The sequence below is a fragment of the Gopherus evgoodei genome, chromosome 8, assembly GCF_007399415.2.
Source record: "Gopherus evgoodei ecotype Sinaloan lineage chromosome 8, rGopEvg1_v1.p, whole genome shotgun sequence".
NCBI lineage: Eukaryota > Metazoa > Chordata > Testudines > Testudinidae > Gopherus > Gopherus evgoodei.
In genome coordinates, this window is record NC_044329.1 from 73,135,816 (window position 1) to 73,152,357 (window position 16,542).

General features: G+C 40.6%; 1 protein-coding gene across 2 annotated transcripts in view; it reads left to right on the forward strand.

Moving 5' to 3' along the window:
• The first annotated feature begins 3,896 nt into the window (after window positions 1-3,896).
• COL11A1 (collagen type XI alpha 1 chain) overlaps window positions 3,897-16,542 on the forward strand; it is a 234,636-nt gene continuing 221,990 nt past the window's right edge. For both annotated transcript variants that reach the window (XM_030573460.1, XM_030573461.1), the window contains exon 1: window positions 3,897-4,114. In XM_030573460.1, coding sequence (XP_030429320.1) covers window positions 4,000-4,114 — 115 coding nt within the window. In that variant the 5' untranslated portion in view covers window positions 3,897-3,999. The remainder of the gene's footprint in view (window positions 4,115-16,542) is intronic.

Here is a 16,542-nt window from a genome sequence, read left to right on the forward strand (position 1 = left end):
AAGAAGAGAGTAATAGTTTTAAGAATCTAAATTGTGAAAATCTTTTCAGAACATTCTTGAGTTTATGTATGTGACTTGACTGAGCAACTGCTGATAATTTTGTGTCTGGGAAGCCAGACACTCAGCATTTTGTCTGGTAAATTGCCCACCTAGTAAAGATCTTATGGATGAGGAAGAAAAATCAGAAAAGAAACATTCTGCTAGGGCCTGATCCAGAGCCCACTGAAGTCAATGGGTGTCTTTCTGTTGACCTTACTGGATTATAACTATATGAAGGGAATGGAGAATGTATTATTCTTTAAACTGTTGCATTGCTGATACAGGTTGTCTAGGTGAGCACTGCAAACATGGCCCAGAATAACTCCCGTGTATTGTCATAAATGGCTTCTTTGTCAGGTTTTGTAGGTATCTATCATTTTTTTCTTTCCTATAAAAATGTTTCCTTCTCCTTTCTGGCTCAGGGGAAGCAATTTTAAGGGATGAAGATGACCATGTTGGAAAGTGTACCTTGCCCTTCCTAAGGCTCTTGGAAAAGGCCTGTAATTTTAGATGGAAGACAGATAAACACACAGGAAATGTATCAGAGGGGTAGCCGTGTTAGTCTGGATCTGTAAAAGCAGCAAAGAATCCTGTGGCACCTTATAGACTAACAGACGTTTTGGAGCATGAGCTTTCGTGGGTGAATACTCACTTCCTCAGATGCATGTAGTGGAAATATCCAGGGGCAGGTATATATATGCTAGCAAGCAAACTAGAGATAATGAGGTCAGTTCAATCAGGGAGGATGAGGCCTGTTCTAGCAGTTGAGGTGTGAAAACCAAGAGAGGAGAAACTGGTTCTGTAGTTGGCAAGCCATTCACAGTCTTTGTTCAATCCTGAACAAACATACACAGGAAATGGCTTCTCCCAGCTCTCCTCTGGTGTTGTCCAACACAGAACAAAATTTGATTGATGCTACTCACTGACTGGGAACTGCTAACCCATTCTGAAGTAAAAAGAATATTTTGAATATTTTATTTAATTTAAATAGGTAAAGAATTATAATTGCTTTTTAAAAAGAAAATCAAATGAATTTGCTGGTTATGAAATATGCTTCTGTTTCTCTGTCTCTCTCTGTTTTAGAGATGCAATGATCAAGTGGGGCTACATCACTCGCCCCAATACCTGTGACTGCAGCAGAGAGCTTCAAAATATGAAGCATCTCCTGCGATGCCCACTGCTTGAATGTGAATGAGTTTCCAGTGACCTGGCAGAGTGCAATGACTGGGCAACTGCATGTGCACAGATATGGCGGGAAGCAGTATGAGGACACAAGAAGAGGACTTAAGCTGATAACATGGCATCCAAGCAGGGATGTCACAGAGGTAAGCTGAAATGCAGGACGAGATGCAGGAGAAATGTTGCTGACAGAGAGACAGATTTGTAAATCATAAATATAGAGATGATACTTGGAGCCAGGTAAGTGGATGAGATCACCCAAAGATAGGATGTAAAGTGAGAAGGGCAAAGGCCTCTGAGAAATCTCATAGATATAGGAAAGGGGAGAAGCAGGACCACTGAAAAAGTCACTGATGCCTTTCTGTTCTAGGAAGGTTCTAGCACATCACTGAGGGCAATATAAATAAACAAATGAATATATAAGTTATTAATTCCTTGCTTGTAAGTAGCCATATTTCATAAGATAAGTAGGTTCATTGTTAGCACTTTGTAACTTAACCAGTTTTTGAAACCAGGTATTTTGTTTTTAGAATTTCCAAAGTTTTTGTTGTTGTTTTGGTTTGGTTATTTTTCATCTTTTGACTTCAGTAGGTCTCCACAGGGGCATAGAGGTCCACCAATTCTCCATATTGCAGAACTGGTACTTGATAACTCAGACATGCATCTGAGGAAGTGGGTATTCACCCACGAAAGCTCATGCTCCAAAACGTCTGTTAGTCTATAAGGTGCCACAGGATTCTTTGCTGCTTTTACTTGATAACTATCACTCTAAAACAGATAAAATCAAGCTTTTTAAACATATTTCTTGGAGGTTATAAATCCAATAGTCCTCCAGTTATCCATTAAGTCTTTTAAGAAAAATGTGATATATAAAACAGGAATTTCTACACCTCTCCCATCCAATTTAAAATAAAACCTTATTTATTCTGCATAAAGAAAATAGAATGCAAAACCATTTTTCCATTCACAAGTCACCTTTTAAAATTCATAATTCATTTACTCACTAATGGAGAGTAAAGGCAAGTAGGATTTAGCCAAATGTATGTGTTTAATGAAGCTCTCCTTAAACCTCTCCCATTATTTATTGAAGTTGGGCAGTTAGAGAGGCAGTGTGGCTCAGCAGATAGATCACTAAATTAGGTCTCAGAAGACCTAAGTATTATTCCTAGCTCTCACATTGGCCTGCTGAGTGACCTTGGGCCAGTCAATTCACCTATCTGTGCCTCAGTTTCCCTAGCTGTAAACAAATGAAGCTGATTTTACCCTCTTTGAAATCTATGCATGAAATGGTGAAATACAATAACACCTACTGTTATATAATGCTTTGCATTAGTCGCTCTCAAAGCACTTTACAAAGGAGGTAAGTATTGCCATTTTCTGTGATAAATGTACAGTACAGTAAATAAAAGGGTAAAATACTATTAAGTTCTGAAATTTATTCCTTTTTGTTTTAAACTTGTCATGCTTTTTCTCCCTAGTAAAACATAATTTTCTTGGAAGCCATTATTAAATCATAAGATTGTTAAAACAGTTTTCATTTTTAAAAGATAAATTAACTTGTTTTGAAGCATAAATATACCAATAAAGACACACTTTACAAATCCCATATGTACATATGACTAGAGCCATCAATAAAGAACAGGCAGTTTAGATTAACCAATGCCTTTAAAGTCAGTGAGATAGAATTCTTAAGTGATTTGGCTAATTTGAGCAAACTGGCTATGCTCTAGTGACATGTAAATATGGGATAATGTGGAATACCCATATACACATAGACAGTGCAAAGGGAATTTGTCCTAGATGGACTTCTAAATGTTGGGCCGGCAGCTCCCCGCGGTTTCAAGGCCTCTTCTCTGCATTCTGTTGGTTCCTTTAACCTTGCCACACTGGAGTTCTTTTAAATACCCAAACCTGCTCGCGGGGAGCGGGGAAACGTGTCACTGCATCAGTTCTAGTAGCAGGCAGCACCTTTTCTGACAGGCATCGATCGCTGTCTGGGCTGGGTTATAACTTCAGCAGCGCAGACCTGTGGGAACCAGGGAGGGCACCATGATCCTCGGACCCCCTCCCCCGTTCTTCTACTCCCCCTGCCTGCTCCCTCTTGCCTCCCATTCTCCCTCATCGCCCGCCTGCCTATCTGCCCCGTCCCAGCCGCCCCTCCTCTGCCCCCACTTGGCTCGGGGAGCGGATTCCGGCAGGTCCGGGCTGAGCCACTGCAGCACGGCTCCTAGGGCGGGGAGCGAGCAGGCTGAGGCTGGAGCCCGCTGCGGAGCGGACTGGCCGGGGCGCTGCTGAGCACAGAAGCTCCCCGCGGGCTGATCCTGCAATTCCTTTCATTCCCCAAGTATTGATCTGCCCTGGCTGGGCGGCTCGGGGGGCTGGTCCAGCCTGCGGGGCCGAGGGAGGGCGGTCTGTGGGCTGCCGGAGGAGGCGTGCGATTGGCTTCTGACCTGCCGCTGGCTTGTCAGTTTAGGCTCCCGGGGGTGGCTGCCGAGCGCTTCTCGCCCAGCCCTCTGACGGGATGGAGCCTGTAGGGGGATGCCGTGCTCCTGGCATTTTGATTAAAGCCCCTCATCTCCCTGCAGTCTGAAGGCAGGGCATCGGGGGAGGAAGGAGGGGAAGGGGCCTGCACGGAGCAAAGAGAGGGACAAAAAGAAATCCCCTTTGGTGGTTCACGGATGGCTCTATAAGAGGCAGCATCTCTGGGAATACCGTGGAAGGGACGGAGCGGGTGTAAATTGAAGGCGCCCGGAGTCCGGTTCACACTTGTGGGCGCCCGGCATGGAGTTGCAGAGATGGTCCACGAGGTGGAAAACGAAAAGGTGGCTCCGGGACTCCGCTGTAACCACACTCATCACTTTTACTTTCCTTCTCCAGGCTGCAGAGGTCAGAGGAGGTAAGAAAGAGACGGGAGCTGGGCGCTACCAGCCAGCCCTCCTCCCTAGCTTGGGAGGGAAATGCAGAACAATGCTGCCACCCGGTTCTAGAGGAAGACCTGTCAAATTAGATCCCCGTCATGGGGAGGCGAAAATAATGGGGTGAGGGGTTAGCTCGGGGTATTAAGCGCTGCTGGGAGCCTCTTGCACAACCAGATATAGAGGCGCTTTTCTAAGGTGCTGATGGTTTAAAGACCCCCACATCGACCTCTTTCTTGTAACTGCGGAAAGGGAGGAGGGGGCGAAGCAAGGCGGGTTTGAACACAGCTCTGTGTTTCCTCCACCACGAAATCCATTTTTAAAACCAACAGATGTTTCTGCGATTTTCAGCTCGATTGAACGTACCAAGTCATTAACCTGGTAAAGTTCACCCAAAGTTTTGGCTAAAGTGTAACAAAAGTCTCTGCACTCTCCTCCGAGGAGCGGGGAGATGGGGGAGGGGGAAATCTCAAGATTTCAAATACTTCTTAGTTCTTCTTTCGCTATTTTTCTTTGCAAAGATTTTTAACTGGCAAAAGTTTTCCAGAACTCAGGGAAGACAATATCTATTTAAAATGGGCCCTTTGCTAGCCCGACAATTCTCTCCCAGCGCGCCCTGCCAGGTGGGGTGTGCAGCTCCCAGTTGGAGAGCCGTCACTGACCGGGCGATCGATTTGGGAGCTAAGGACGCTTCTGTGGCACAGCAGGGAGGTCAGTGATAGGAGCCGGGCTCAGCACCTCAGCCTTGCACCGAGAAGCGGTTTCCCACCCCCTCATTTCTTCCCCCATCCTCGGGGAAGAATGAGTGGTCCGTTAGGTGTCTGTGGACATGGTTAGCAGGGTGCAATTCCTGGGAGCTTGCAGACTAGCAAGAAGCCGCAATCCTCCCCCTCGGGAGGGGGAGCTCAGAAGGTAGGGAGGGCCCTGAGCTCACACGTCTGGGGTGGGCGAGTGGGCAGGGGAGGGGCGCACAGTGCATAACACCCTGTGCTCAACTTCAAGAGCTGCGCTCCTGCACAGATGCGTGGTAGTGTTAGGAGAAGCAACAACCGCCCCAGAAGCGTCCTGTTTGGGGACCTCAGCTGGAAACCAGCGGAACAGTCCGATCTTATGACCTTAAAAGATCTGCTTGCATATATGTGGAACTACACATATAAACTGGCTGTGCATTCTCCATGTGATTTTGAACTCCTAGCTGAGTGGAAATGCCGCTTCTTCCCACTGCAATCTGCAGTAGGGATTAGGGTCTTCTTGTGGCACTCTTGCTCTTAAGGGAACTTCCCAGCCTTAGGGGGCTGATGCTGCCAGAACAGAGTCCTGGTTATGTTTATTATTTGTGACAAGATTTGCCCGTTTTCGAAGAGAACAGTGGTGTCGTTTTCCACGCTTTGAGTCAACAGTAGTTATGATGGGGAGCACAGAAAGGTGAATAATTAAAGTTTCCATTCAGCATTTTGTACCTGGTCGCCACTTGAATTGTGGCAGATCAATCAGTAATTCTGCCCCCTGCTGGTTTCATATACAGTTAGGGAGGAGGGCGCCAAATCTATCCTTGCTGCAATTCCAATGATCCCAGTGGAGTTACACCAAGGATAAGTTCCCCCACCTCCATCTAGCTGCAGGGGGTTGGGTACTCATTACTATATTGAAACTGAAGTTATTGAATGAGGGATGCTGAAGACAAAGACTGGGTAGATTGTTTTTTAAACCTAATATGCCAATTGAATGTGATTCAATTGCAGCCTTCACTTCATAACAGTATTTATGAAGACAAAGAAACTGAGTTCTGAGGTTGAATCTAGATTTTAAATGAAAATCTGAACCCAAGAAGCACTGATAAAAATTCAGCGCAAGCTACTTGGTATTTACTGAAATGACTTTAACAATAACAGGAGCACAGATTTGTGAGATTGATAGATTTACTAAAATAAAACCTGAGTGAAGAATTACTTTTAAAGTTCTTTCTCCATTCTAATGAAGCAAGGAAATATCAGAAATGTAAAATGACAGGGAGCATCTTAAGATTTCCGCAGTTTGTGAGTTTTCCTGAAAACTGCCTGACAAGTAACACAGTAGTTTAAATGTTCAGAAACAGAGTATGCCATTTGCTTACAAACTGCTGGTAGCTGTGTGGTTAGGGCTCAACTGTTACTGAAGTCAGTAAGAGTCTTTATATTGATTTTAGTGACAGTTGGATCTGGACTAATTTCCCGAATGAAGTATTAAGTTATTTCTGAATAGTCTTTTATGTGCTCCACTGTTATTTAAAATACTTCAAAGATAAAAGAAAATAATATTCACTAAAATCTAAGACAAAAATACTCTCTTCAGTGACTGACACTTGAAAGCAGGAAAGAAAATATAGAAATAAAACTTTTGGACACATCATTGTAAATTATATGATAAAGTGAATATATTGCAATGTTTCATCAGAATGCAGTATAAATCATGTCTTAGTAAACTACATTAAGATTAGACCTGCGATTTTTATTTTATTGGGCTTCTCATAAACTGTCAGTTTATAAAGCAAATTACACAATGTATTCATATAAAGTGTTAAACTTTATAGTAATTTCTTTTAATAAGACACATTATTTAGAAAGACCTCAACAAAATTCCTAAGAGTCTTGACTTTTTCTTACAAATTGCTTTAATTTTTTTTTCCAAAAAAGAAAAATTATAGGTGCCCGTCCCAGTATGAATGAGAGTGGAGAATTCCTGTTTAGGCTCCTCAGGTTCTCCACCTTAAGGCAGAGAAACTCATAGAAATGAGAAGAAATTGAATGGGGAAAACAGTGAAATATATTTTGTCGCTTCAGTGCCCACTAACTTCTCAGCAACTCTTGTTAGAAAATATTTTTACTTTATAACCTGGTACAAGTAAACAAAATACACTTTTAAAAGACTTTCTTTGATTCCCCCCATCCCCAGCCCCCTCACCTTTAAATACCAAATGTGTTGGCAATGCATTTGGTATGAATAAACTCATTTAGTCAAAATGGCATGGCTTCAGCACTATAAATTTTTTTAAGGTCCTGGAGTCAATGAACTATTATAATGCTGATTTAAATTTCATGAGCAAGAAATGAAAGAAAATCAACTTTTTTTTGAAGCATTTCTGGTAAATGGAAACCATGCTATTCATCAGAGTACGGGACAATTCTGACTGAAAATGTGATTGGTCAGTTATATAAAGAAAATAAATATATGAACTTCTGTTTAAGTAAATCCATAGACGACAGAGTATTTGCTCGAATATAGTGTAGCTGCTTTATTTCAGTCATCCTATTAGAATGCTCCCCAAACTTCCTTGGAAACCAGCAGGAGTTCTTGGTGCATACGGAGTGGAGAATTGGGCCCATTATAATGGAAAAGATGACTTTTTTCTAATATCCATACCCACCTAAAAGTATGTAATTCAGTTTTGAATGCTTATTGAGTCTCAATGGAAATGTACCTCTTCAGCTTTCTCAAAAGAAAACTGTTTAATGTCTAATTATTATTAGACATATATATAATACAAAAATGTTGATTTCAAATATTAACTTGTAAATGTCTGGTCAGATCAGCTTATTAGTGATATAGCTCAGCTCAAGTGTGCTGTTGACTGGCATGCTGTGTTAATGCTCAATTGCGAAACTGAACAATTTTCATGTCTCCTTTAACTTAAAATATAGTAAAATATTTGTAAAAGCCAGTTCCATCTTATTAAAAATACCGTAACCCTCCAAAGGGTAAAGAGAGAATCAATTTCCAAGCTTGAAAAAATGAGTTAAGTTGATCAAACCATAGGAAGAATTGTTAGGAATAACTGCTGGTGGTCCAAGCTGAAAAGTTTGTTTGAGTCCCAGGGATCAGCAGGTGAAATGGTCCTATCTTCCCAGAATGTGCTGTCTGAACCTGCACGAATATGTCTGTTTTTTCTTTTAGAAATATTGAACAAATTCTAAATTAAAGGCTTTGTCTTAGACAGGCAACTGACAAAGAAATATGACTGGTATGTGTAGTGATTCTGCAGATTCTAGTGCTTTCTATTTAATTTACAAGGAGACCTGACAGACTCCTGAAAGGACAATTCAGGCTGTGTCTTTTTACTAGCTCTGCAGTGCAAAAACAAAACAAAAAACCCACTTCATATTTCCTAGCTTTATTTTTTGTCATGTTAAAAATATATTATCGAGTCCAATATATATAAACACACAAACATAGCACACACAAGTGATGCATAGCTAAAATGTTATATCTATATTAATCCAGAAGCAATTGTTTGAATTAATATTCTACACTAAAAAGAAAAAGCTTCCTTAACACAAAAACCTGCTCTTGGCTGTATGATGTTTTCTGATAAATTAAAAGGCTTTATTTAAAAACACAAAACCAAAAAACAAACCACTGGTAAAATTGGCATCTGCAGTATTTGTAGCAATAGGACCTTTAATTCCAACAGAGGTAAAGCATAACAGAAGAACCATGGCATTATTGCTGAACTTAAGTTGCACCTAAAATGTGCTGGAGCAATTGTGCCTCTTATAGATTATTATTACTTTTTTTTGTATAGTGAGGAACAGTAGGGTTTCCATGTGCCACCAAGATTAAGAAGTTGCTTTGCTTTTCTCACTAGAGCTCTTTGCTTCTTTTCATAAGAAATTCTCTTAACATTTGTTAATTTATTGTTGTCTTGACTATTCGTTGATAATGGATGCAAATAAATTAAATGGACCTTGGGAGACATCTCTTGTGTAAAGAAGGTAGAGTCTCACAAGTGATAAAGATTTGCCCATTGGATGGACATGGAAGAGATGGGAAAATTAGCATTTACTGAAATAGATGAACACAGATGCATCTTGTCAATAGTTATAATTAGAGTACCAAGTTTTAAATACACATCTACCTCGATACAATGCGACCCGATATAACACAAATTCGGATATAACTTGATAAAGCAGTGCTCCGGGCGGGCGGGGCTGCGCACTCCAGTGGATCAAAGCAAGTTCGATATGACGCAGTTTCACCTATAACACGGTAAGATTTTTTGGCTCCCGAGGACAATGTTATATCGAGGCAGAGGTGTACCACCTTTGCAAACTATAAATGTAATACATTAACTGTTGATCTTGTTATTTAAATACTAGCAGCAGGAACTGGCATTATTTGAGTTCTTTTAGCACGTTATCACATGTAAGGGGACATAAAAACCTCTGTAAATTTTAGGCCTGGGATTTCTGTATATGTCAAAGTGTTAATGCTTTCAGCATGTGAAATAGAATTTTGTTTGACAGAACTGGTATTAGGAGTGCATATTGTTTGCTACCAGGTTAAAATGAAGGATGCATAATAAAAACAAATACACAATAAAAAGCACAGATCCTGATCTTGCTGTCATTGAAGTTGATTGCAGCTGAATTAAGTTCATAATGACTGTATAATATGGGCCAAATGCTGGTCATCTTGCTCAATTGAAGAGTATTATTAAACTCTGAGTCTTACTCATCACATGTCCACTTCTAAGGTGAGCAGGATTTGTCCCAACACAAATACTAAAAATATTCTAGCAATCTAAATAATTGTAATTTTGGAACAAGATTATTATTCAGGGTCTAAAGCCCGTTTTACTGATGTCAGTGGGATGCAAAACTAGGGACTGATTTGCTTGGCTTATAGTCATGAGTAGTTATATCATTGACTTCATTAGTTGTAGGATCAAGTTCTCAAGCTGTGGGACTTTGTAAAGCAGATCCTCAGCTCCTGAAATGGTGTAGATACATTGAATTCAATGGAGCTGCTCTAAATTTCACCAGCTGAAGTTCTGACCCGTAGATGCCTGTTCTTTTCTTCTAAAGATTTTCTATATATATAGTTGAAAATGTACAAATATGCCACCTTCAAGACTGTAGTCTATAGTCAGGATATTTTTGAAAGCTAAGAAAGTTTTCGATGAAATACCTCCTTTGTGTATCTACAAACATTTGGGTTTAGAAGTCCTAATCTCTCATTTTTTATATTTAACTATTAGCCACATTTCTTACTAAAAGAAGGGACACTGTGTCTCTTGCTGTGCTGATCACCATTTTTAGGTTACCCTCTAACCTAAAAAATGGTGCTCAGCAGAGCCAGCATCATGGTAATGAGATTATGGTAATGGAGAAATGATATTCCAGGAATTTAATTTGTGTTTTGATGGTCTCAGAATGTCACGTCTGAAGGTACTGTCTCCATGAGCTAGTAGTTCTACTAAAGAACTTTTTATCTCATCAAGTAAAAGAGGCCTCATCATGTTTAGACAGCGTGAGAATAAATTTTGATTTAATCAACCAATACTCTGATGTAAACCAGGGGTAGCTCCAGTGGAATCAATATTGAGCCAAATCCTCATTACTGCATATTGGCATAAGACTTCAGTGGAATTAAGAAGATTTATACCAGCTGAACATCTGACCCCATATTGCACTAGTATAAAAATAGTGTAAGAAATCTCAGAATTAGATTGAGGTAATGCATGCTCTGTTTTAATGAATGCTGCTAATCATATGAAATAACCAATATGCTTAGTCTAAAAGAAGGTCTTATTGTAAATAATGAAGAAGCCACTGTTTAGGAAAAATATGTGAAGTATTAATGAAACCTCAACCTCAAAAATGTAGGTTACACTCCATGTCTAGACCATTTTGGTCAGTAATGAAAACCTAACAGGGAACTCCTTAATTCTTGCAGAAATATTTCAGCTAAATAACTGATACTTTCAAGCTAACATCATTAAAGGTCTGAGCCTACAGTTTATACACAGGCAATTCTTACATTGACCTCAATGTGAGACCTGAGTAGGATTTTTACTACACATATTTTACAGTTTTGGGCTCTGAAAAGAGACACAATTAGTTGTTGATCATCATCTAAAATAAATCAAATAGCTTCACAGTGTACTTTAATTTTCTTTGAATTATAATTTACGAGTATTGAGTGAATTAAGGGAGCTCTGCATTGGTCTGACTGCTCCTGACGAAGTCAGTGGTAGAATTCTCAGTGTCAGACTTCTGTGAAACAGAGTTAGGCCATTCTGAGTACTTATGAAAGAGCCCACCTGTTAGCGAAGTAAATATTTAAAGCATTCCTGTATGCATCTGGATAATCTGTTCTTCATATACAACCAAATATTGAAGTGAGCTACAACAATGTCCTAGCCCTCCTGGAAATGCCATCAGCCCTTTGCATTTTTATCTGAATGCTCTTTAAGATAAAGTACAATAAAACTGTAGTGATTTTAGAAGAAGTACATTTCTCACCTATAAGTAGAAGTCATGGGTCAAAATCTCAAACCTGGGTTCCTAAAGTTAATCTCTTAAATTCATATTTAGGCATCTAGATAAGGATAAACTGATTTTTGGAGTTGTTGATAATTTAGACTTCATTTCTAAATCTTGAAAATTAACCTCTCTTTGGCTCATTTTCTGAGTCTGTGAAATAGGGGAAATCCTAAATATTCACTTTTGTAAAGCACTTTGGGATGGGCAGATGAAACATACTACTAATAATAATTATTATTATTATTAGTGTTTATGATTGGTACTGCAGATGAAACATGCTAAGAATTAATAATAATTACTGTTTATGTTTGGTTTGCCCATAACAATTGTCCTTGGGTGCATGTACAACATTAAAAACTATTCCGATATAAACATAAAAGAAATGAATAGGGTCACTGCATTACAAAACCAGCAACCACCCCTATATGGCAAATGCCTGTAATAGTACTTGCATTTTGAACTGTACCCTAAACGCCAACAGACTCAGAGTCTGTTCAGCCTGAGAGGGAAGTGAATCCAAAAGTCAAGGACTTTCTGTTGAAAATGCTCTACCTTTAGCTAACCATATCAAAATCCAGAGCTGTTAGTAAATACTCCCCCATTGATTAACTAGTTATTGGCTACTTAGGGTCTGTCCTGTTATTGAAGGTTCAGTTCCAGCTATTAAACTGCACTGTTTGCTAAATGTTTATAGAATTAGGGAACAGGCTGATAATCTGTGAGAAGTAATGCACAAAAAAGAAAGAAAAAGAAAATATCAGGTTTCACAGTAAGAGAACTGCTTAAAACAGAGCTTGAAAAGTGGTAGCTAAAATAAACTTATATAAAAGCTTTCACACAATCAGCATTTAAGGTTTCTTCTGCCTCCCTACATTTCTCATTTATTCTGGTATGACTGCTCTGTACAGACACAGAGTACAGGCAGCAACAATTCAAGTTACCCTGTTCTCCCCTACCAATGTGTCTCATTAATCACTATGGGAGAAAGGATAGTTTAGACTCCAGGCCCATTCAATCTTTTCTCTTTCTGAGGAGATGATCAAAACTGGTGCCAGATAGAACCTATTGTAATAGTAGTGTTTATTATTTGGATATGTGCCCAATAGGAGCTGGCCTAGGGCCATTAACTTACTTCATAGATAATAGGATACTGCCGTTAGATTGTAATAAGCACCTAGAACCTTGGACGAGTGTTAAAAACAGAGGCCAAGATTTTAGAAAAATAGGACCTTAAATTTAGGCTCTTATATCTTAAAGTAATAGTGTGATTTTCAAAAGTACTGAGCATGCAGCACCTCATATTTAGAAACCTAAATATGTACCTACGTGTCTAACTATAGGCACCCATTTCTGAAAGTCTTGGCCATAAATAAGAAATACCTGAAGACTTTTCATCAACATTTATTGGGTCTGGATGTTTTTAGACTGTTAAAATCTCACTGCTGAATGGTAGCTAGTCTTTTAATAGGGTTAAAAATCAAATAAAACAAGAGTAAACTTTTAAAAAACTAAATTTAGGAATGAAGAAAGATTAGTAAATCCACACTCTGAGTTCCAGTTTGTAATGAAGTTTTGAGATAATTCCAATGATACGACTTACTGACATAATGTAACGTATTTACTAAGGAACAATACGAAGTATAAATTTTTTTTTCAGAAGCTAATATTAATTGGGCCAAATTAATCTCTTGTGTACTCCAGGGATGAATCTGGCCTACTGTGTTTAGTGGCTCCAACTCTTACACTCTACTGAGGATGGCGCATTTCTAATGAATTAGTACTTAAACATTGACTGTGAGGACATTATTGATGAATAACTGCAAAATCAAGAGGAAAATCAATGTCTGTCCAATATTGTTCATTCTGTATGAAAGAGAAAAAAGTTCAACAAACTGCAAAAATATATTGGACAACTCAGTGTACAACTTCCTGTCTCTCCTTTTTCTTTTCTTTTCCTTTTTTTTTGGTTTGTATATATGTAAAGTAATTGAATCCTGGTAAAATTGTTCATTGTCAGTTATTACTACATCCATTTAAAAGGTGGAAGCCTTATACATAATTTAGGTGATGAGGATCTAGCACTTTTCCCCAAATGGGGAGTATATTGTCTGATTCTCTCACAGAACTGAAGAGAACAGAGCTAAGGATTTACCAGCCCAAAAACTAATTGCTAAGAGGATTTCAACAGCTATATTTTATTAGGGACTTTATCAAAGAGAAATTTTTTTAATCTAAGTATAGTCAGGTTCAGGCCCAGTGAGATTTCTGATGGGAATGAATTCCCGATCTAGAGGCCTGCCGCTACAATCATCTTATTGTCAGGCATGCCTTCCTTCTATATGCAGCTGAGGTGATATAGGATAAGGAAAGAGGTAATCTTCAGCATAACTCTATCCTAGAGCATTATAGTGCTCAGTCACTGGCACCTTTAATTGAATCTGAAAATGCAGCCAAGGGCCAGATTACAATGTGCTGAAATTGGTTTGCCCTACCTAAAATGTGGATAACCAAATTCTTCACAAGCTGAAGCTTTTAAGTGGTCTTTGTCTGTGGCAAGATCCATGTGTGAGGGGGGAAAAAACATCAACATTGTGGGACTTCACAAGTGGCAAGAACATCAGAGGGTTCTGGGATGTCTCTTAAAGGAATGATCAAAGCCACTGAAAAGGAATTTTGTCCCTGCCACAGGATCCTCAGTCAAGAGAGCAACACTTCCTCAATCAAGTGCATTGAGGGCTACTGATGGATTTAGTAAGATTAGTGTGGATATTTGACTTCAGTCCGTTGCCCTGAATCATTGTTGACCATGAAGACTATCTGTCCAAATACAGGTCTGAAGAATAATTGACTAAGATCCAGATTATTGAAGACTATCCACTGATGATGGAGTTGGCTTATAACCAACTTCTCAATGACCATCCCCAGGAAGGTGGGGTGAGGTTAGGTACTGGTTGGTAACTGACAAGCCTGTTAAAGTCAAGAAAGGTATTTTTGAGCAGGGATCAGACCACAGTACATTGAAGATTTACTCTCCCTCAAATAATAATTCCCAACAGTGAAGTGCCCAGGTATTCTATATTGTCTTTCTCTAGACAGGAGTAGCAAAGCTCTGACCTTGGATCAATCTCTTGTTTTGCAGCAAAAGCAGACAAAATTACTGTCCAAAATATTGTGTAGGTAGCTGATATGAACATTAAAAAATGGGTTGAGGTGATACGTGGTTTATTTACCTAGTTGTAAAGGATGTGATATAGAGGTATTAACTGCTCAGAATGATTGGGCCAGAACCTCAGCTGGTATAAAACAGTGCAGCTCCATTAGCCAACTGAGGATCAATCCCATTGTTATGTATATGTTCATGGTCCACTAAGGATGACACATTACTTTAGTTATGCTTGAGTCAAACAAATCTTATTCAGTTGCTATGGTGACATGATTTTATCTCTCAGTAATATAGTGGAACCCAAGAATGTGATTGTCAGGGTTTTTCTTATGTTTTGTAATAAAAATCCATTTTAGGTTGAAAGTCAAAAGACCCTTTGCCCAAATATTATTGTTTTAAACTGATTAAAAATAGTTTCCCAATTTTCATGTAAAGCACAGAAGCTATTACTCAAAAATGTGTAATTGTTTAATGGGAAAAGCTACTGATTGTTGGACATGGAACTTTTTACCTCTAGCTTACCACTTTGAATACAGCCCAGGTTAGTAGGCAAGGATGGATGGCGTATATTTGATAGGTTCGGTGAATTTTTTGGAAGGCTCATATCACAAAACCACCACCTTAACTAGCACTAGTTGTACTATTTTTGCCACCGCAACAGAGGAACCAAATACTGAATAGGCACAGAGACCAAAAACCGCTTTCATCCCTGGAAACTTGCATTGCTATTGCCTCTGCTACAGTTGTTCAGTGACTAAGTAAGCGGAGGAATGGTCCCGCTATTGTGGGGAACTTTCCTGGCTTCTGCACTACCCCGGTGAAGTGGGCTGGCGAAAGGATCTGAGTCCTCGCTCCCACTTCCTTTACCCAGAAGCATCCCTGTCCTTGAGGACTCCCCTTCCACTCTGCTGTCTGGCAGAGTCCTCATAACCCCAACAAGGCTGGGCCCAGGATTCCTGGGGGGCTCAACCCCCAACCCTGCTATGGCCACCTAGGACAGGGGCTAGGGTGTCCCCACTCCGGGGTACTATCTTTGCACTGCACACCTCCCTGACCCACTGATCACATCATACAATTTAAAGCAAATACAAGTTATTTAATTAACAATTAATTTAAAAAAAAAGAATAAGGAAAGATGGGAAAGGTTAAAGGAAAACACATCACCCCGTTCTGTGGCAGGGAACATCACAAACAGTGTCTCTGGGATGTCAGAGCAGTTCACAGTCTGTTCCTTGTAGGTCCCAGGCCTCCTTCTCAGGCCCTGGCTGTGCTGCAGGGACGCTGCGGGTTGGACACTTGCTCTGGCGATGGTCACACACTCTCAGGCTCTAGGTGGCAAAACCCTTCTTCCCAGTGTCCCCCCAAGTCTGGCCTGCAGGGCCTCTTGGCTGAGGTGTCTCCCTGTGCTGGGCACACTGCCCAGGGTTCCCCTCGCTCTCCGCAGCGGCTCACCATATGTGGCTCTGGACTTCTCCAGTCCTGGCTCCACACTGCCTCAGCACGGCTGCTGCTGCTGCTCTGCCTTCAGCTCCCGGGCTGCTTCGCTGGCCTCTCTGGCTCCAGTTGTTACAGCTCTGCTCCAGGGCAGGTCTGCTCTGCAGGCTGCTTCTGTGACTCTGCTCTCAGCCCTCACCTGCTTCCTGGGCTGCTTGTCTGGCCCCTCTGGCTCTGCTTGCTGCAGCTCTGCTCCCAGGGCAGGTCTGCTCTCTCTGGGCTGTGCTCTGGCTTTTTGGACTGCAGCTCTGCTCCCATCAGCTTAGCTCGGGCCCCTGCTCTCTCCTTAGCTCGGCCTCACTCCATCTGACTCAGACAATTCCAGCTCACACACCGAGGATGGGATCCCCCTGGCCTCCTGACTCCTTGATTAGCCTGCTCGCCCTGTCAATCAGGCTTACCTGGAGCATTGGCCTCTCCCCATTGTTCCTGGAGACTGTCAGTCTCAGGC